At 40.7% G+C, this 23003-nt stretch overlaps 2 protein-coding genes across 5 annotated transcripts in view; one reads left to right on the top strand and one right to left on the bottom strand.

Annotated features, from left to right (window-relative positions):
- The window catches only part of LOC149163427 (cullin-3A-like), a 44271-nt gene that overhangs the window by 15350 nt on the left and 5918 nt on the right, over positions 1 to 23003 (bottom strand). The window lies entirely within an intron of this gene.
- Positions 2564 to 3010, top strand: LOC149163428 (uncharacterized). Its single transcript, XM_089429126.1, has one exon. It carries the CDS (start codon positions 2564 to 2566, stop codon positions 3008 to 3010), a length of 447 nt encoding a protein of 148 aa, XP_089285252.1.

Raw genomic sequence — 23003 nt, forward strand, 5'->3', positions numbered from 1 at the left:
CAGTGCAACAACATCATGTTGCTAGCCTATCTCAGCCATAAACATGCTAGAGGCATCATACACATAAGTTCATAATTTTTCAGTCCTCCAACTGTAACATCGGCTTTCCAAACCCTAACATCAAGTTTATGTGCATCATTCTCAAAACTGTCTTCCTACCGCACAGCTTTTACTGTCTTAACACATACTAATCCTATACTGCTCAGCAATATCTATATAGATTGAAACTTCAAGTATATAATGAGAGACAAACAACCTCAGAACAGCTGCTAGATTATGTCATTGAGTTCTAATTGACTTAAGAGTCATGTACCTCAAGTCTTCTATTCTTTGATGCCTTAACGTGCTAATACCTCTGCTCCTCAATCTTCTATTCCCGAATGCCTAAATGTTTTGATACCTTTGCTCCTGTAGAAGCAACTTCCTCTTGCAGGTCTCTACTGTAAGCAACTCTTGAAATAATTCACAACAAGGTATATTATAATAAACTTGAGCCAAGTGAGCAATGATCCAACGACTTCTAAGATGCACCTTGACTGCCCTTGCAATACATGACATTAGTCTGCAGTATTTTTGCTTTACGTTCTGCTGATGTGTGCTTCAGGTGTATAACAAAATCAGACTTCATATCAGCTTTTCGTAACATTTAGCTACTTCATGCTCCTTCAATCTTTAACACATGATATATGATAGTGGCATCCATCAAACAGCAATCCAATGCAGACCCTACAAAGCTCATAATATAATGATCATGGCATTTACAGGATACAGATCAGCCACTATCACATAATCATTCAACCACAGTGGCATAGTTCAGTTGTTCAAACACAGCATCTTCGGTCCTTAAATGCATGGCTCTATCAACAATCAATGCACACAAATTGCATACTCGCACAACTATATATATTTTATTGTGCGTGAAAACTTGACACACTATCTACAACGTCATTGCTCTTGTTAACACAATAACGCAGGAAGACTATATAGCAAATTCACACTGTGTGAGTGCACAGATTACAAATTTACAAGCATAACATTCAGATGACTTGTATTAGGATATACACCAAAACACACGTCCAGTCACATTGTATTGAAACACTCAGGCCATTGCAATGTATTCACAGCTCATTCTATCATGCGCATGCTACCCTCTATACCTCCAAAGGAAAGGAATCATCTTTCGTAGCTCTATGTGACACTGTCAAGAATACATATTTTCGCATGATTTGTTTCAGTGTAAGTAACCTCAGAAACCAGTGCAGATCTCAAAAGTTTTATTGTGACCCATCACATCCATGCGCTAAAAGAAATACACGTTCTAGAAAATAGAGTGAGCTTCAGGGTTTACTTCAAGAGCAGCCAAATGAACTGGACAAATTATGCATTCAGTTATTGCAGATTGAATCTAATCATCGCCACAACTGATCAATGAATTTGCTTGTCCCTTTCTACAGATCTGAGCTGATGATTTTTGACATTATTGCCTCACAAAATCAGAAAAAAAAAATTCAGAAATATGCTCAGAGGTCTGTCCTAATAGATGGGCGAAAATCACAGATCACTAGATAAAACAGGCAGGCAGTGTATTCTCTCTAAATTAACACAGTGCAGAATCCTGCAAAAGGGACCTGAAAGAGCCCAGTGAATCGCATATAGCCAAGAAACCATAAAACCCTCACTGAAATGCCCTCTCAAAAAAAATCTTCAACACTCCTCAAAAGCCACAGTTGATTCCACAAAAGATCAATGAATTCTTTACCTCACTTTTGGAGGGCAAGTTCACCTTTATATAGATTTGAATGGGTTCTATTTGATGGAGCCGACCTAATAGATTTAGGAGCCCAAATAAGAGGCCGAGTTACTTGGGAGCCCTTTTAAAGTTTTTGGAGCCAAAACCCTTCCCTTTGAATTTTGATCCATTTAATAAATTGATAAGAATAATATTTGACTTTATAAAATTATCCTTCTTTCATAATCAAGTGTGCCATGGTTAAACCAATAATGTATTGCCACATCAACTCTGTTTGGGGTTTTTGACCATAAGTTGGGGCTTTGCCTTTTCGAAGGGCATATCTTGCAAACCTTGAGGAACCACGAGGCATGCCATATACTGTTGGAATCGGCACAACGAGGAGCATCCACTGACGATGGTCACAGAGGCAAATTCATCAATCTTCATGCTCAAAAACCTCAATAAGTGTATTCAATCACTAACGTTGGCATCAATGAAAACACCATTCAACATATTGTAATAGGTCTCCTTGTTCAAGATAAGCTTCATGATTGAACTAGGTTGTGAGACAACTTCACCCAAAAGGAGGTATGGGAGAATTCGATATCTAGTGGACAGCGTAAAGATGGAGGTGGAGATGAGGAACTTGCTCTTGTTGGGAAAGCAAATGAGGGAAAGGATAAAGCCAAGCAGAACCAAAGTTGAGAAGGATCTTCACAGGGAGAGAAAAAAAAAAAGGATATGAGCAAAGTCAAGTGCTTTGCATGTCATGAGTATGGTCACTATGCTAGACAATGCCCCAACAAGAAGAAAGGCAAAGGGCAAACATCAATGGTTGCATCTTCGCAAATGGATGAGCTAACTGAGAAATTCAAGGAGATTGCATTGGTGTCGTGTCTTTTAGGGGCCATGACATGTGGTGGATGGTTTGTGGACAAAAAAGCTTCTCGTCATATGACAGGATCTTGTGACCTCTTCACGAGTATGGCCAAGGAGCAATGTGATTTGCATGTGGAGTTTGGTGATAATGGAAGATATGCAATCAAGGGTATTGGCAACATGCCATTACAGCTACACATTGGGAGCCCTATGAAGGTGAACGAAGCATTGTATGTACTAGGGTTGACAAACTTGCTCTCCATTTTGACAATAGAGGATAAAGGACTTGACGTCAGTTTCACGGAAGGTGAGGTATCTGTTAGGCAAAATGGAGTTGATTCTAATGTGAGGCAAGTAATAGGTAGCAAAGAGAGTACCCTGTATCTGTTGAGAGGATAGTCGATGAAGGCCCTTGTACATGACAGTGGCAGCGAAAGTGAGCTCTGGCACAAGAGGATGGGGCATCTATAGTACACTCTACCATTGCGTGCAAAAGAAGTGTGCTTGGAAAGCATGCCAAAGCAACATTTCCTAATAGTCAGACCAAGTACTGTTGGATAGTTGCATTCCAATATTTGGGGTCCTATGCCAATGGAATCTACCTCTAGATGCAGTTATTCTGTGACCTTCATAGATGACTATTACAGGAGAGCATGGATTTACTTCGTAAAGGTCAAGGATGAGGTTTTTGGTCAATTCCAAGAGTTTAAAGCTCTTATGGAGAACCAAACTAGGAAAAAGATCGAAATCCTGAGATCAAACAATAGGAGCAAGTATACCTCCAATGAGTTGAAGGGTTTCTGCAAAGAGGCAAGAATCAAGAAAGAACTAACAGTGCCCTACAATCTGTGGCATAATGGAGTGGCAGAGAAGAAGAACAAGACCATAGTCGAAGTAGCAAAGGCAATGATCCATGCTCCAGACTTACCTATGTTCTTGTGGGTGAAGGCTTGTAACACAATAGTGTGCCTATAGAACAGGAGTCCGCATAGACCAGTGGAGGACAAGAATTGTAAGGATGCATTTATAAGAGTGAGACTGAAGGTAATCCATCTTCGTATCTTCGGTAAACTAGTGTATGTCCATATCACATCAAAGAAGAGGACTAAGATGGAGCCCTCATCTGAAAGAGGGATTTTCGTTGGATACAATGATATCTCAAAGGCCCATAAGGTCTACATTTTGATGGAGGAAGAAAGTAGTTAGTCAAGATGTTAAATTTGAGGAGGGTGGGACCTTTAGGAGGTTGGATGAAACCGGGCAGCAATGGTAGAGGACTGGGAGCAAGAGACTCTGAAGGTTAAGCAGGGACCAAGGACACTAGCAACGAGGTCACAGCCTTATGATTAGGAGGAGCGAGATGTTCCTTTGAGTTCTGCCAAGAGGAGGCCAAGATGGGCCAAGCAGACCTTGAGGGATAAAGAGGAGTATGTAGAAGATCTTGGCAAGACCTTCAGGGAAAGTAAACTACCAGCTAGATTCTCCATTTATGTGGCCTTGAAGGGCAGCATCACTGAATCCGAGCCTTCTATCTTTGAGGATGTACCAGACCAACAGCTTTGGAATGACACCATGGTGGAAGAGTATAATTCCAACACAAGGAACAATGTGTGGGAGATAGTACCAAGGCCTAAGGGGAAGTCAGTGGTCACTTCTCGATAGATCTACAAGATCAAGCATGTAACAATGTTGATATTTGGTAGCATCAGGATGTACTCTCATTTTCCCATGGTGCTAAGTATGTGAGAGGAAAACACTTATATAAGTGATTTTATGAATGTATGAGCTAAGTGATGGGGCTTTGTACCCATAGACACACGGTATCCTGATGATCCATGGTATAGACCCATCGTATTGCACCCATTGAAAAGGTATAAATTAGAAGCTAATGGAGAGGCCTGAGATCAATGATGGAGAGGAGAATAACAAATGTTTATTTTTTATTGGGGTTCAGATTTGTTGAGGAAACTACAAACCTGCAAAGGAGCAACAAGGTACTCTTGAAGGATGTGAGTAAATTGGTTCATCGGGCAAATCTGTTAGGACAAATATTGAAGGAGGCTGTTAAGTTGTTCTAAAGGCAAGGAAGGAAAGGCTGCAAGGAGGAAAGGAAAAGTTGAGGGCATTAAAGACAGTTTGTACCCTTGGAAGGGTTGGAGCTGTGGCATGAACAACACGCCGCAAAAAGGAAGGGTGGGGGGTTGTGGTTTGGAGGCTGTGATATCAGGCCACAACAGAAGGGAAAGCCGCAAGCCCGTTGAGTGCTATCCACGGCCATAAAAATACAGACCAAGAGGCCTCTTTGAGGATCGCAGGCTATGAGAGGTAGTCACAGCAAGACAAACCTATAAAGAGAAAAGAATGTAAGTGGATCGAGTGTTTAAGGAGGGATGGGAAACCCTAAGGTGCTACAGCACGGTCATCGTGTGGACAGTCCATTAAAGGAGAAGCTAGAGTGAGTAATTTTGGGCAGTGAAGGCTTGAAGGATTTAGCCTCAGGCCAAGGATTTTGTACTTGTGTTTTTGATAGGGGAGTATTTCTTGTTAAATGAATAATAAGAAATTAGTTTTGGGCATTAACTATTGTATATTGTAATTGATCTAATTGTTGGTGCACATTTTGTTGTGTAAAAGTTCTAAATTTAGGCATTTCAGTGTGTTTATGTTTGTTGTTTTGTGAAACTTGCCCAAACATAGACCAAACTTGGGGTGCATGGATTTCTAACATGGTATCAGAGCACTTTGAAGAGCAGTTGGATCAGAGATTAAACAAGTGACAGCTCTAAGACGAAGTCGAGGGTGACTGTTTGCATATAGCAACAGTCTTGAAGAGTTGTTGCAAATCTTAAACCTAATTAAGGACATAACAGAGACAAAGAAAAAGGTTCCAGAGACTCAAAAGGAGTCATGTTTTAAAGGGAGTTCACAGATTCAAAGGGAGGGTCGGCAACCCCACAAGCTTGTGTCATTAGATGGAAGAAAGGAGTCTTCCAAAATCGACGAACGTATCATGGTCTGGCTTTAAGGCCATGCAAGATAAGGAGAAGTGAGAGGCTTCTAGTAGCAAGGTAAATTCCAGAAGGTTTCAACTCTTACAGCGGTTTTGGCTTCAGTGACGAAAGAAGAAGCTTATGATGAGTGTTGGAGAGCAATTTTGGAAGAGGACTATGTTCCAGTGCAGGAAACAAAGAGATTTCGAGGAAATAGAAGTACCTCGTTTTAGTTTTTGTAGCATCGGATGTGTTCTCGCCACGAAACCATGTGGAGAGGCTAGAATGAATGAGTTATCCAAAACCCGGAAAACGTTTCTAGAAATTCCACCCAGAAGTGTCTTAATTAGATTATTAACCAATCTTTTAATTATTTCCTAAGTCTAAACTTAGGGAATATGGTTAATTAATCAGTATTAATTGAGATGTGGTGAGAATCATCTAGAAACTCACACGGATCGACAGGGAATTAATCTGGGCCATTGATTATGTTTTAATCTTGGTCGTTGGTGCTCCAACAAAAGATTATAAGAAGAAGTCGATGGGTAGATGGAGAACACACCAGTGCAGATACTCAGTTGCCCAGGCAGATCGATTTTCTCAATGGCTGAAGTTCAGCAAGAGAAGATAGAGCCAAAGGGTGAGTTGCAAGGGAGAGAGAGAGGGCATCAGTAGTAGTCCAAGAGTGTAGGATATGTTCAGGAAGGGCCAGCGTGAGAGAGGACACAATTCATTAGGGCATTGTGCAGTCACTGCGCAGAGGATGACACAGTGAGACTAGCGTAAGGGCAGAAGGTCTATTTCAGGGTCAGAGAATCGCTGTGGAGAGTGAGAAATTTAATGCTAAATTTCCCTCGGTGTTTCTTTCTCTCTGATATCTTGTACATGAATTATTGTTGAAGAATAATAAAGAAACCCTCATCTGTTGCACTAGTTTTCCCACATTGGGTTTTTCCGGGGACGATTGTCCAAAAATAATTGTGTTAATGTGCTTATATGTGTGCTAGCATTTCTCTAATTTTCCTTGCATTTATTTTTCCACAGTATTTAATTTGTGAAGGTTGCAGTGTATTTATTTTGATATTTTCCGTAAGAAACTGCAAATAATTTGTTTAATTTATTTAACAAATAGAAGAGATAATATCAGTTACTGCAGTAGGATTCCAGACTTCGGAATTTTCACATGGTATCAGAGCACAGATCATAAGTCGGAGAGCTCAGTAGCAGAAGGGAAGAGAATTTTGAATCTCTACAAAGGCAGAGGCAGAGGGAACAGTTCAAAACCCTCTAGAGGCAACGCAGCCCCTTGGGGCCAGAAGGGTCAGTTTTTGAGGAAAAATTATTTCTCTGAGAGAGTCGACAGAGAATAAAATTTTCCAGATCGAAGATTACCAGAGGCAGAGGGAGTTGCAGCAGTTTCCTTGCAGAGCAGATTTCCAGCTAGGACGCAGCATTTTGCAGTAGCAAAATCAGCGTTGAAAAGGAAAGGAGAAATAGCACAAAAAAGTCATGGATAGAATCAGGAAGCCTCAGAATTGTCTTCCAGATTGGAAGATGAATTTGTGTGCTTGTCAGGTTCAACATCATCTGGTATCTGGTATATTGATAGTGGAGCTTCATCTCATATGACGGGAGTTAGAGAATATTTCTCTAGCTATCAGGAGGAGCAAATGGACTTCCAGATCACTATGGGGAACAGAACTAAATGTACTCCGATAGGGAGAGGCACCAAAGAGTTTCAAACTGAAACAGGAACTAGCATCAGTGCTACTAATGTACTGCATGTGCCAGGATTGGGTATGAACCTAATTTCAATGTTCTAGTTACAGGACAAGGGGTACGATGTACACTTTGTGGGGATAAAAGTGTATGTCAAACACTCTAGCTGGAAGAAGGTGAGACAGATTGGAGCTAGAAGCAACAGGTTATACAAGTTGCAGATTGATTCTCCAATGGCACTGATAGGCAAGGACAATAGCAGCGAGAAGGAGCTGAACAAACTATGGCACAAGAGGATGGGACATTTACACCATGGAGCACTTAGGATGCTCAGAGAAACTGTGACGGGTGTTCCAGTTCTTAGTACTGAGCACGACGATGTTTGTAGAGGTTGCGTACTTGGGAAGTACGCTAAGGCAACATTTCCCATAAGTGATAGCAAAGAAAAAGGCATGTTGGGATTGATACATTCAAATATTTGCAGTGTTGTTAAAATCGCGATATTATCGTTTAATTGCAATTATTTCAACTAAACGATAAAATCACGCATAGTAATCGGATAAAATAAATAAATAAATAAATAAAATTGCCCAATTTTTTTCGAAAAAATCGCGATTTTTTCCCCAAAAATCGTGGGGAAAAAATATATATATATTTTTGAGGAGGAGGAGGTGACCCAAGCTACCCCTGTCACAAGTAGAGGACATGGTCTACCTCTAGTAGCTTCTAGTTCTTCAGCTTCTAGAGCACAGCAGACTTCATAGTCTACTGCACCCTGCCAACTCCACCAACATCTACATGTAGAGGGGCAAAGGAAATCAATAGTATTAGACTTTAGTTATTTGGTTCATTTCATTGTATATGACATTATGACTCATGATATGAGATACATTATTATATTTTTTGTTGATATTTTGAGGTTGAGTTGGGACTCAAGAATCAGGACTTACTATTCAAGACATGATTCACTGTTATGTGTGATTTTAGCGCTAGAAATGATATTAAACATCTTATATATTAGTTCCTTTATCATATTTATGTGTCAATGTATTTATTTTATGTTGTAGATGGTTTAGATATTAAAAAAAAATGAATATTTTTGTACCAAACGATTTTTTCCTTATTATTACCATTTTTTTCCCGATTATTACGATTTTTTCCTTGCGTCGATATTATCCCGATAACTAGTGCAACATTGAATATTTGCGGCCCTCTGTCCACAAAAGCTCTTAGTGGAAGCGAATATTTTGTCACATTTATTGATGACCATTCCAAGAAGACCTGGATTTATTTTGATATTTTCCGTAAGAAACTACAAATAATTTGTTTAATTTATTTAACAAATAGAAGAGATAATATCAGTTACTACAGTAGGATTCCAGACTTCAGAATTTTCACATGGTATCAAAGCATAGATCATAAGTCGGAGAGCTCAATAGCAGAAGGGAAGAGAGTTTTGAATCTCTACAGAGGCAGCGGCAGAGGCAGCAGTTCAAAACCCTCTAGAGGCAACCCAGTCCCTTGGGGCCAGAAGGGTCAGTTTTTGAGGAAAAATTATTTCTTTGAGAGAGTTGACAGAGAAAAAAAATTTCCAAATCGAAGATTACCAGAGTTTACAGCGGTTTCCTTGCAATGCAGATTTCCAGCTAGGATGGAGAATTTTGCATTAGCAAAATTAGCGTTGAAAAGAAAAGGAGAAATAGCAAAGAAAAGTCATGGATAGAATCAGCAATCAAGAAGCCTCAGAATTGTCTTCCAGCTTGGAAGATGAATTTGTGTGCTTGTCAAGTTCAACATCATCTGGTATCTGCTACATTGATAGTGGAGCTTCATCTCATATGACGGGAGTTATAGAATATTTCTCTAGCTATCAGGAGGAGTAGATGAACTTCCAGATCACTATGGGGTGTAAAAATTTCTCATTTCCCACCCCGGTTTTCAGTTTCACCTTATTTCTCCCATATAGTTAAATGCCCTTTCCCATATCCATACATTCAACAACTGAAAAAATAAATTTTTGCTGAAAACACAAATTCTGGAAATTTTACAGAATGCTGGAAAATGCAGAAATAAAAATCAGCAGGTACAAATAGCCATTTAACACATTTGAACACAGTGATTTTTGGTCAATGTGACCCTGGAAAAACCCCCTACAACTCTTGGGGAAAACCAATTCGAGAGCTCTTTCTTATTTCTGAAAAATGCTTTTACAGTGAGAAATATTCAGCAAAAATCAGCAAGCAAATTTTACAACTTATCTCGTTTTCCGTGCCTCACAGCCAACTGGAAAATACTAGCAAACAACAAAACAGGACAGCAATAAATGTTGTACGGCCTCCTCGATTTTCATGCCCACTTTCAGCCTTAAATGTTGTTGTACAGCCTGCAATAAATACGTTGTACATACCTCGATTTGTGTGCAAAAAAACAGCGATACGCTATACGGATTTCCTTGGAAAATGTGCCAGCAAACTGCTCCTCGATTTCTATGCAAACTTCTCCTCGATTTCTGTGCAAAAAGTTGTACGGATTTCTAGAAAATCATGCCAAAATCTGCCTTTCACTATGTGCTAACTCAGCTGTACGGATTTGCTAAACTGTTGCCTTGGAATGTGTGCCAAGCTGCTGTCTCCTTCTCCTCCCTGTCCAGAAATCTCCCTTGCTCTCTTGCTCTCCTTCTCTCAATCTGCTCATGAAAGAATGAATGACATTTTCCTCCTTTTCCTCCTTTAATCTAACCCTAAGTGACTTTTGGGTGATCCCTAAATCCAATGGCTGAAATAGATTGAGATCTAGGGTTGAGATTAAATGCTCATTTAAATCTCACTTTCTATTTTTTAATTCACCCCACTTTAATAAAGACCCACTTAGTCATTTATTCCCAAAGTCACTTTTCCTTTCTAAATTTACATTGACTTTAATAAAGTCACTTTAAAATTACCCTAAGTGACTTTTGGGTGATCCCTAAATCCAATGGCTGAAATAGATTGAGATCTAGGGTTGAGATTAAATGCTCATTTAAACCCTAAGTGACTTTCGGGTGATCCCTAAATCCAATGGCTGAAATAGATTGAGATCTAGGGTTGAGATTAAATGCTCATTTAAATCTCACTTTCTATTTTTTAATTCACCCCACTTTAATAAAGACCCACTTAGTCATTTATTCCCAAAGTCACTTTTCCTTTCTAATTTTACATTGACTTTAATAAAGTCACTTTAAAATTAGACTTTAGTAACTTTATCACTTAAAGTCACTTTTAAATTAGATTTGACTTTATAAAAATTATAAAGTCACTTTACGAGAAAAAATAAATTCTTTTTGGACACTTTTCCCTAGGCCAAAGATCAAAGCCTTCGGGAACCACCTGTCCTCCGGTACAAAATTTCAACATGGGGAACAAAACTAAATGTACTCTGATAGGGAGAGGCAACATAGAGTTTCAAACTGAAACAGGAACTAGCATTAGTGCTACTAAAGCACTGCATGTGCCAGAATTGGGTATGAACCTAATTTCAGTGTTCTAGTTGTAGGACAAGGGGTACAATGTACACTTTGTTGGGAAGAAAGTGTATGTCACACACTCTAGCTGGAAGAAGGTGAGACAGATTGGAGCTAGAAGCAACAGGTTATACAGGTTGCAGATTGATTCTCCAATGGCATTGATAGGCAAGGACAATAGCAGCGAGATGGAGGTGAACGAACTATGGCACAGGAGGATGGGACATTTACACCATGGAGCACTTAGGATGCTCAGAGAAACTGTGACAGGTGTTCCAATTCTTAGTACTGAGCATGACGACGTTTGTAGAGACGGGAAGTATGGTAAGGCAGCATTTCCCAAAAGTGATAGCAGAGATAAAGGTGTGCTAGGATTGATACATTCAAATATTTGCGGCCCTATGTCCACAAAAGCTCTTAGTGGAAGTGAATATTTTGTCACATTTATTGATGACCATTCCAAGAAGACCTGGATTTATTTTCTCAAGACCAAAGAATCGGTTCAGGGAGTTCAAGGCACTCCTAGAGAACACGACAGGGAAAAAGATCAAGGTACTACGTTCAGATAACGATGGAGAATACATTGATAAAGACTTCACAAGTTTTTGTGCACAGGAGGGCATCAAAAGAGAATGGACAGCTCCATACAACCCTCAGTAGAATGGAGTAGCGAAGCGGAAGAACAGAACAATAGCTGGGGCTGCAAAGACTATGTTATATGACTAGGATTTGCCTAGATTTCTATGAGCTGAGGCATGTAACACAACAGTGTACATTCAAAACAGAACACCTCATAGAACATTGGGGAAGAAAACATCGGGAGTCTTCACAGGGAAGAACCCTGAAATAAGTCATTTGAGGATCTTTGGATATAGTGAAACCTCAATGGCATACAAGATCTACCTTCCTAGTAGTAGGAAGATTGTAGTAAGGCAAGATGCAAAGTTCATGGAAGACAGAGCTTTCAGAAAATCTCGAGAGATGCCTACAAGAGATCAATCAGCACAAGTTTCGTTAGTCCAACAAAAGGGACAACAAGTTGGACAAGCAGGAGGACATTCGCAAGGATCGAGTACAGTGACCTGTACCAGCATCTCCTTAGGAGTAGGAGATCCAGGAAGTTCTCAACAGATGGAGCAGTAGGAATAGGAGGAGGAATTGACTGAACCTCACACCACCAGTGGTAGAGCTAGTAGGGAAGTGCACCAAAACTTGAGAGACGCAGAGGAGTTTGTCAAATCTCCCAGAACAGACAAAAGACAACACAGGCAGCCTGACAGATATCAAGCCTTGGTAGTTCAAGTTGCAAAACCTTACATTTTTCAAGAAGCCGCACAGCGTCAAGTGTGGGTGGATCCCATGGTAGAAGAGTACAGCTCTATCATGACAAATGATGTTTGGGAGGTAGTGCCTCGTCTAGAAGACAGATCAATTGTAGGTTCCAGATGGATCTACAACATCAAGTACACCGCAAATGGCAGTGTAGAGAAGTACAAGGCTAGATTCGTGGCAAAGGGGTATGCACAAAAAGAAGGAATAGACTATGAGGAGACATTTGCCCCAGTTGCAAGATATACCTCTATCAGATCCGTCATATCCCTAGCAACTCAAATGGAATGAGAAATTCACCAAATGGACATCAAGACAACATTCTTGAACGGGGTGAAAAAAGGAAGAGATATACATAGAGTAGCTTGAAGGCTTTGAAACTCATGAGAAACACACTCATGTATGCAAATTGAAGAAAGCTCTATATGGGCTCAAGCAGGAACCCAACGCGTGGTACGGTCAAATTGACAGTTACTTGCAGCAATTGGGATTCATCAAGAGTGATGTAGATCCCAATCTCTACTATCTGATGGTGGAGAATGAGCCTCTCATTCTAGTTTTATATGTAGATGATCTGTTTTTGACAGGATCATAGAGGCTCATAAAAGACTGCAAAAGAAACCTTGCAATAGAATTCAACATGAAGGATATGGGGTTTATGCACTATTTTCTAGGACTGAAAGTATGGCAAAAGAATGGGGAGATCTTCCTTGGGCAAGGGAGATATGCTACAAAAATTTTGAAGAGATTCAAAATGCAAGATTACAGACCCATGGCAACACCAATAATTACCAACTGGAAGAAGATAGATGCATCAGGGGACAAAGAAGTCGACCCCACCTTATACAGACAACTAATTGGGTTACTCATGTATCTGGTCAACATTAGGCCAAACATTCTTCGTTGTCAATACCCTTAGCCAGTTCATGGTGGAACCGAACAAGATTCATTGGGCAACAGCTAGGCACATTCTCAGGTATGTGCGTGGAACAGTCAGGCTTGGGTTGAAATATACTCGAGGAGATGACGTCAAATTGATCGGATTTAGAGATGCAAATTGAGCAGGTAGTTCAGTGGACAGGAAAAGCACCTTCAGGTACTGCTTCAGCGTTGGTTCAGGGATGATCCCTTGGTGCAACAGGGAGCAAAAGCTAGTAGCAGTGAGCTCAACAAAAGCAAAATATATGGCGGCCAACACGGCTACGTGTGAAGCCATATGGCTTAGGAAATTGCTAGTGAGTTTGTTCAGGAAGAAAATTGGAGCAATCAATGTTTACTGTGATAATTAGAGTTGCATAAAACTCTCTGAGAATCCAATATTTCATGATAGGTTCAAGCACATTGATATCAGATGTCATTTCATCAAAGATTTTGTTCAACATGGGGCAATCCAGCTACAATATGTCACCACAGGCAATCAGGTAGCAAACGTACTCACTAAAGCTATAGAGAGAGCTAATTTCATCCAATTCATAGAACATATGGGTTATGGTGGAAAATCCATTTCAATAGCAGAAACTGATGGATTCTCAACAGTAGCAGTTGAGAGGGAGTTGCAATGCAGATGCAGTATTTGACAATGGTTTAGCAAGGTCAACAGCAACACAAATGCAACACATATCAAAGTGCGCGGTAGTTGGTGGGAAGCAGCAGCCAGACATCAACAGCGTGAAAGGAGATGATGCAGAGACAAGGTGTTGCTACAGGGGGCAGCAGCACTATAACACTTTCCTCGCTAAGAGAGAGTGTTAGTTTTTGTAGCATCAAATGTCTTCTAGCTACGAAACTTTGCAGAGAGGCTAGAATGAATGAGTTCCCCAAAACCTAGAAACCATTTCTGGAAAATCCCATCCAGAAGTGGAATTCCATCACCACTCACATTAGAGTAGTGCCAAGAATCTGTTGAGATATCTTTGTGGCCGACCAAGAAACTCCAGGTATGAATCTAACATTGTTAACAATAAGCAAGATGAATATTATCTACCAGCAGCTCTCTCTACCACTGCTCCCCCAGACTCACTAGGAAATTAGCTTATTGATAATGGTGCTTCAAGGCACTTCACTGGTTACAAAGAAGCTCTCTCTAATCTGGTAGAGAAGGAGACCCACCTGGAAATTGTTCTTGGGGACAATTCAAAATATCCCCTGAAAGGCGTAGGGAATGTCACTCTTCAATTGAATCAGGGGAATACAATTCATTTACAAGATGTATTATATGTACCTATCCTCAAAAAGAACCTGGTGTCCATCTCGGCAATGGAAGACAAAGGCTACAAGGTGGCCTTCAACGATGGCAAGGTACGTGTATGGAAAAAGAACTTTAAAGATGCTTTCACTCTTGGGTTTCGAGTTGATTCATTATATCAAGTTGGAGGAAGTCCGTTGGGTGTCTTGTCTTGTGACACATCTCTTCAGTCCGAACTATGGCATTGGAGGTTTGCTCACCTTCATTATAAAGCTCTACCCGATGTGAGAAAAATGGTGACCGGGATGCCCAAGTTCAGATTAGAGCAAGAAGGTGTCTGTCCAAGATGTGCCGAAGGAAAGCTCAAAAGGGGACCATTCCCCTCAAGCCAAAGCAAGACCTCTGAAATATTGCAGTTGGTTCACTCAAACATATCCAGTATGATGCCTGTGAACTCCTTGGAAGGATATTTATATTACCTCACTTTTACAGATGATTATTCTCGCAAGACTTGGATATACTTCTTGAAAAAGAAGGATGAAGTGTTCTCCTAGTTTCAGCACTTCAAAGCCTTGATCAAGAATCAGACCGAAAAGAAGATCAAGATCTTAAGGACTGATAATGGGACTAAATATGAATCCAATGAGTTTCATGATTTTTGCAAAGAGGTTGGCATTAAGAGGGAGACTACTACACCATATACTCCTGAGCGGAATGGTGTGGTGGAAAGGAAGAACCGTACGATTGTGGAAGTTGTCCATGCTATGCTCCATGATCAAAGACTTCGAAGTTTCTATGGGCCGAAGCTGCAAATACCACCGTATATGTACAAAATCAATGCCCTCATCATGCATTGGGTTCCAAGACTCCCGAGGAAATGTTCATTGGTAAGAAACCTAACGTATCTCATTTTAAAAATTTTGGAAGTCTTGTTTATTTTCATGTTCCGAAGGAAAAAAGGAATAAACTGGGTGCATCTAGAACGAAAGGAATCTTCATGGGCTATAGCGAAAATACCAAGGGCTATAGAATCTATGTGGCTAGTCAAAGGGAAGTCGAAATTAGCCATGATGTCACCTTTGACAAAGATATGGCTCTTAGCAAAGTTGACAATCTTCCTACTCTAAGAGGATCTAAAGAAGCTAACACCAAGAAACCAAAGGAAAAGGAAGACGAGACGATGCCCAATGTGGAAGAACCTATGGATCCTATTGATCCTCCTCCGCAAGAGCCTTCCTCTTCTAGAAAGAGGCCTTCATGGCTTAAGGGGACACTTGATGATCCTGAAGGACACATTACACCCAAAGGAACCTTCCGTGAAAGTAAGAAGCAGAACAGGTATCAGGGATACCTGACCATCATGAGCACGATCATCCAAAATGAGCCTTCGTCATTCACAAACGCTGTCAAGCATCAAATATGGAAGGATGCTATGACCGAGGAATATGAGTCCATCATGAAAAACGATGTTTGGGATGTGTTCCCCAGACCCCAAGACAAAGTAGTTGTCACTTCGAAATGGATTTACAAGATAAAGCATGCAGTTGATGGAAGTGCGGAAAAGTATAAGGCTCATTTTGTCACTCGTGGCTTCTCCCAGAAGTAAGGTATAGACTATGACGAGATATTTGCACCTGTTGCCCAATATACCACCATCCGCTCGATCATAGCCCTTCCTGCTTCGCAAGGATGGAACCTACATTAGATGGATGTCAACACTGCATTCTTACATGGTTCGATCAAAGAGGAGGTCTATGTGGAGCAACCAGAAGGATTTGAGATTTATGATCGAGAATCTCATGTGTGCAGGTTGAAAAAGGCCCTCTATGGGCTAAAGCAAGCACACCAAGCGTGGTATGAGACGATCGATAGCTACTTGATGAAGCTGGGATTCACTAGGAGTGAAGCCAGCCCTAATCTTTACTTTAAGGTTGTAGATGACAAGCCTCTCATACTGGTGCTATATGTTGATAACCTCTTTCTAACAGGTGTAGACCCTCTCATTCACAAATGTAAGAGGGAGTTAGCTTTTGAGTTCGAGATGAAAGACCTAGGACTTATGCACTATTTCCTAGAACTAGAAGTCTGGCAGAACCAAGGGAGATTTTCCTATCTCAAGGAAAATATGTGGTGAAAATATTGGAGAGATTCGGCATGGTGGACTGCAAGTTGTAACTACTCCGATGAAGCTTGACTTCAAGAAGTTAAGCGATAGTGCTGTTGGACCTGTTTTACGAAATGCTACCGAGTATCGTCAACTCATCGGAGCATTGATGTTCTCGGTGAACTCCCGTCCGGATATATGCTTTGCAATCAACACATTGAGTCAACATATGGTTGAGCCTCACCACTCACATTAGAGTGATGCCAAGAATCTGCTGAGACATCTTTGTGGCACGATCACTCATGGGTTGAGACACACTACCGAAGATGTGAGACTACTTGGATATACCGATGCTGACTGGGCAGGCAGTGTGGTGGACCGAAAGAGCACTTCAGTGTGTTGTTTCTCTTTGGGATCTACCTAGATATCCTGGATGAGCAGGAAGCAGAAGTCGGTGGCTTTGAGCACCGCCGAGGTAGAGTACATTGCTGCTAGTATGGCCTCCTGTGAGGCAGTCTGGTTGCGAAAGCTCTTCAGTGAGTTGTTTGAATTTACATTGGATACCACCGTGATCCTATGTGACAACCAAAGCGGGATTCGTTTATCAGAGAATCCCGTATTCCATGATCGCTCCAAGCATATCGATATCAGGTACCACTATATTCGAGATATGGTGGTGCAAGGAGCCATAAGGCTCCAACATATCGGTACAGATGAACAGGTCGCCGACATTTTGACAAAGCCCCTAGGAAAGGTCAAATTCTTGACTTTCCAAGAACGACTTGGTGTCGTTCAGAGACCCTCTTATGAGGGTCAAGTATGATGTATTGAGCTCTAGGAGCTCTAGGGGGCGCGGGGTACTTCTTGGAGCGACATGCGACCACTGGGCAATTCACCATCCCCTGGTGGTGCACTATGTATAGGGGAAAGGTTCAACCTTCCTCTATGACACCCTGTGGCAACTGTGGAACGGGATGATTAGTTCTGTTGTGGGCCAGGATGATTAGTTCTCTGTGGCGACTGTGGAACATGATAATTAGTTCTCCTGTGGGCCAAGATGATTAGTTCTCCGTGGCCACTGTGGAACAAGATGATTAGTTCTCTTGTAGGCCAGGATGATTAGTTCTCCATGGCATCTATTGGACAGGATGATTTGCTCTCCTTTGGACAGGATGATTAGTTCTCCTTTCGAGGCATCCTACCCATGCAGTCTGGGACTCATGGGAAGTACCTTTCATTTGATCAATGAGCATGGAAATGAGGTTAGGGACCAAAGTAGTACTATCGATGGACGCATCATTGTATCTACCGTACTCCCTATGCTAGGATGACCTCCATTGATCTGAGATCAGTGAGAGTGTTATGACACACTCTGACACTGACTTCGGGTCAGTGGACATCTTCGATCATCTCTTCTTCTTAATAGGTCAAGCAGAGCAGGACCAGTGGTGCAGGGCAGTGCATTTGATGGCTGGGATAGTAGCGACAGTCAAACAGATTGCAGATGGAGTTCTCCCTAGTTGAGAGGGAGTGTTAAAATTGGCAACTAGGGCCAAACTCCATGTGGGTCACCTTATTTATGGCTGTTGATATTTTTCCCAGATTCCTCTCATTAAGAGGTGTAGGATTGACCATCTAATTCTGACAAGTATTTATGAAGATATGAATTTATTTTTAATTACTTGACAAATTGTCAAGGTTGTCGAGAGGTGTAGGATTGATCTAAAGATCATCTGATTCCGACAAGTATTTATGGAGATATGAATTTATTTTTAATTACTTGACAAATTGTCAACGTCGGCGAGCAGCTAAGTGTGTGGCACACATGCCCAGCCAGAGTTGCGGGGGAGCGCTCCCCCCCTTCGAACCCACTCCCAATCCGCGCTCCAAGCGGGAGCGCGCTCTCGATAAAAAAATTGGCGCTCCTTGCCAAAATCGGGAGCGGTACCGCTCCCGGAGCGAAAATTACAACTCGGGAGCAATCGCTCCCAAGCGTTAAATTTTCGCTCCGGGAGTGATCAGGGCAAAGAAAAAAAAAACAAAAAAACACAAACACAAACACAAAACAAAAAACAAAAAACAAAAACAATTTACAAACAACAACCACCAAAATATATATATATATATATATATATGTTTTAAAAACACAATGGGGCAAAAAAAATTTCATTATCACTTGAATGAGTTGAGTAGAAGTTGGAGAGCAAGAGCAAAAGAGCGAGGAGCAAGCGCCGAGGAGCAAGGAGCAAGCCTGCAAAGAGGTTAGTAACTTAGTAATTTAGTTTAATTTAGTTTATTAACTTTATTTAGTTAAAAAATCATGAATCTAAATTAAATTAATTAATCTAAATAAATTAAATTAATTTGCAGATTCAAAAGCCTACAAATATCAAACATCATGGACCTGGCTATATTTCTTGGCATTTTCCTCTTCTTGGTCCCTTTTATGGTTATTATGGTGTTGGAGAGCAGGAAACGGAGGGGCCAAAATGAAGAGGGGGATGAAGAAGTTGGAGAAAGTGGATTTGATGAAAACTCCAGTGAGGAGGAGCTAGAGGAGGGTGAACATGACTCTCAAAAAACTAAACAAGACCAAACCCCATTGTGGAAATATGTTAACAGGCCTGAAACAGGGAGAGGGGGTGGAACCACTAAATTTCATTGCCCCCATTGCAACAATGATTACACAGGTTCATACACCCGTGCAATAAAACACCTCTGCGGGAAAAGGCCATGGGATGGAGACAAACAAATAGGAATCAAAACTTGTCCAGCGATGTCAGCAGCGGATAGAGCCAAATACATAAGGGAAGAGGAGGGAGCCCAATACAAATCAAAAAAATCAAGGGGTTTCTTTGAACCAAGCTCACAATCACAAGCACAAACAACTCCTTCAGCATCCTCCCAAGGCAGTGGATATGGAGGCACAGGGTCATCAGCTTTAAGGCGTAGAACCATATCAGATTTCCTTGATGAGGGGTGTAGGAATGATGTGGATTCAAAGGTTTACAGGCTTCTCTATGCATATGGGATACCATTCAATGTTATTTGCTCACCTTATTGGCACGAAATGGTTTCTGCCATAAATGATGCCCCTAAAGGATACAAAAGCCCTGGGTATGACAAGGCAAGAACCATTGGACTTGATCATGAAAAAGCAAAAATATCACATTCTTTGAATAGAATGACAAGTTCTTGGACTGACCATGGGGTGTCCATTGTATCTGATGGATGGACAAATGTAAAAGGCAAGCCATTGATAAGTGTTCTTGCTGTGTCTGTTAGTGGTGCCATCTTTCTAACTGCACATGATTACTCAGACAAGTTCAGGACCGCCATCAACATTGCAGAAGCATTACTTGAAACAATTGACCGTATTGGGCCATACAATGTCATCCAAGTCATCACTGATAATGCTCCTAATTGTAAGGCAGCGAGAGCAATTATTGAGGATAAATACCCCAACATATTTTGCTCTAGATGTTTGATTCACACATTGAACCTTCTGATGCATGATGTTGTCAAGAACAAAAATGCACAATACAAATGGATTGGTGATTTGTACAAGAAAGCAAACAAATGACAAAATTTATTACAAATCATAGCAATACCCATGGCCTTTTCCACAGTCACTCAAGATTGGAGTTGTTGAAGATTGCGAAGACCAAATTTGGTAGCTATTACCTCACCTTCAGGCACCTTTTGAAGGTAAGAGAGTCATTGGCTAGCATGGTATCAAGTCCACATTGGCAGGTATTAAAGGAAAGGGCTACAAATGTAGCTGACGAGCAAGGTTTTGAACTGGTGGAGGAGGCTGCTCTTGATGGTCAGTTTTGGACAAGTGTGAGGCAAGTATTGGATTTCACCAAGCCCATTTATCACATGATTCGGTTTACAAATACAGACAAACCAGTGATTGGCGAGGTGTATGAGTAGATGGATACCATGTTGGGGCAAATAAAAGATATTGTTCATAACAGAGATCTCGACTTGTAGAAACTGATTCATGATTTTGTGTGTGAACGGTGGAATAGACTTAATCTTCCACTACATTGCTTGGCGTGTATCCTTACGCCAAAATACTACTCTACATCTTGGTTGGGCCAACCTGCACCAAGGGGTGGGATTAGGACCAAACCCCATTTAGATGCAAAGGTAACTAGTGGATATTTGCAAGCATTAGAAAAGTTGATACCTGACAAGGAGGAATGTGCCGCTGTGCGCCTTGAAATAGGCAAATACTTCAGTGGCACTAGTTTGTTTGGTACCTTCCATGCAATGGAAGACAAAGACAGATTTGATGCTCTCACATGGTGGGAAACATATGGCGGCCATGGACTTTTGCCAAAATTGGCAAAAAAAGTTCTATCACAGGTTGTAAATACTTCTTCTACTGTTGGAGCACCTACAACTTCATACATAATGTGAAAAGAAACAGAATCAATGAAAATCGGGCAGAAAGCTTGGTTTATGTGCACTACAACTTGAAGTTGTTGAGTCATTACTGTGATCGGGCTTATGAGGATCCCACATATAAAATTTGGGACAATCACCCAGAGGATGACAATTTGGAGGATGGTATAGTGCATCTTGAAGAACTGGAAGAGGAACTCATAAGGGATGAAGATGAAGCAGCTGCAGCTGCAGCAGCCATGCCATCTCCACCTCCACCATCCAGTAGCAGTGCTCGAGTTCCGAGTCTTGTTCCTTTGTTGTCGCCACCTCCATCTACACCCTCACGTGGAAGGCATGTGCCTTCTAGTTCTGGTCATCGATCTGTGCAGGAGACTCCTAGAAGACCACCACGACCTGCTTATACTCCTGGAGACTCTCGTGGCAAGGGCCACATGTAGATTTATAGTTTACTTGTCTTTTCTAATTTCTATTAGTTTTCAAAACTGTTGAGTCTTGAGTCCTTGACTCTTGACTCTTTCATATCATAATGATATTTTTTGTAAACAATATATGACTGTGACAATGAAAATTTTAAGTTTGAAGTTGGCAATTATAACTCATTGGTAATGATTGTGAATAATGAATATGACGCTTCGTGAAAGACTAAAGTTGTTTCATTTCATTTCATTATTCATGTTTCATTTCATAACATTTCATTTCATGTTAACAATTAGAAGTTAGGACTTAGAAATATCTAAGATATTATTTCTTGTAATGGTTAAACTTAGCTTACAAGTACAACTTTGGTGATCAATGATGATAAATGTTATATATTGAATTTTCAATTTTGAAAGCTTGAAGTTGAAACTTTAAGATTGAATTTGATGAATCATAATTCACAAGACTCAACATGTTGCAATTGTAATATGTATTTACTAACTTGTGGACATGGTTAATGAAGATTATAACTTCTAGATGATTGATGTGATATGGTTCAATGATCAATTTATGTTTTTTTATGTTTTTTATATCTAATTCATCATTCTACATGTTTTTGTTGACATATATGTATCAAAAATTAAAAAATATAAAAATATATATATTTTAAAAAATCGCTCTAAGATTCGCTCCCAAACCGAGAGCTTCTGAAAATGTCGCTCCCGCTCCCCGCTTTCGCTCCCGCTCCGTTTTCGCTCCCGCTCCCCGCTTTCGCTCCAGCATTTCATATAAATAGAAGAGAGGTTGAGTCATTTGCAACTCATCTCATCACTCATCTTCTCTCTCTCCTACGCATCAAAGAAGCCTCTCTCTCTCTCTCAATCATGTGGCTGGAAAAGAAGACACAATAGAGCAAGGCAGATGCAGGAAGAAGGACGCAGGGGCTGCAGGTCATCTCTTTGACCAGCGTTGACCATCTAGGAGTGCGGATTTGGTGTGGCTGCCTCTCCTGGGCAAGCCACAGATTTTGGCACGAAATCAAAGTGATCTGACCTCTGGTTTGACCGGTGTTGACTGCCCTAGTTTGAGGCAGCAAGTTGACTTCAGTCAACTGCAGTTTGACTACGTTTTCAGGGCTGTTCAGGGGCTGTATCTTCAGGCTGTTAGAGGGTTAGCTGACCAGAAATTGACCAAACATATTGGAGGTCAATTTCCACTAGTTTGACGAAGTTTGACTTTGCTGATCTAGGGTTTACTGCTGCTGATATAAAATTACAGAATTCTGAAATTGTACTATTTCTCTCAGCTGCACTATTGAAAATAAAAGAAGAATTGATCAAAGGGTTTCCCTGCATTGGGGTTTGTCCCTGGCTAGCCGCCACATCTTGTGTCTCTTGTCTTGGCTTAGTTTCTGTCGATCATTTAATGTTCTATCTGCACTTTACTTTATGTATATGCCATTGCCAATCTGTGGGTAATAAGAAGAAAAATAAGTAAACTACTCTAAGCATAAAACATACCATAATTTAACATTAATGCTATAATTTTTTTGGATGCTAGAACAGCTCATTCTATAGAAAGAATTTTGTATTTTGGACTCTTCCTAAAATAGCGGCTGTTGAAAAGAAACACCTTGTTTGCATTACTATACTAGACAGTGAAACCACAGCAACTTTTCAATACAATTATAATCCCCCAGTCTAAAACAAACAAACAAACAAACAAAAACTGAT

Source organism: Pinus tabuliformis, chromosome 5_1, assembly GCF_031772625.1.
Source record: "Pinus tabuliformis cultivar Carrire ecotype Pingquan chromosome 5_1, CPIR1, whole genome shotgun sequence".
Lineage (NCBI taxonomy): Eukaryota > Viridiplantae > Streptophyta > Pinopsida > Pinales > Pinaceae > Pinus > Pinus tabuliformis.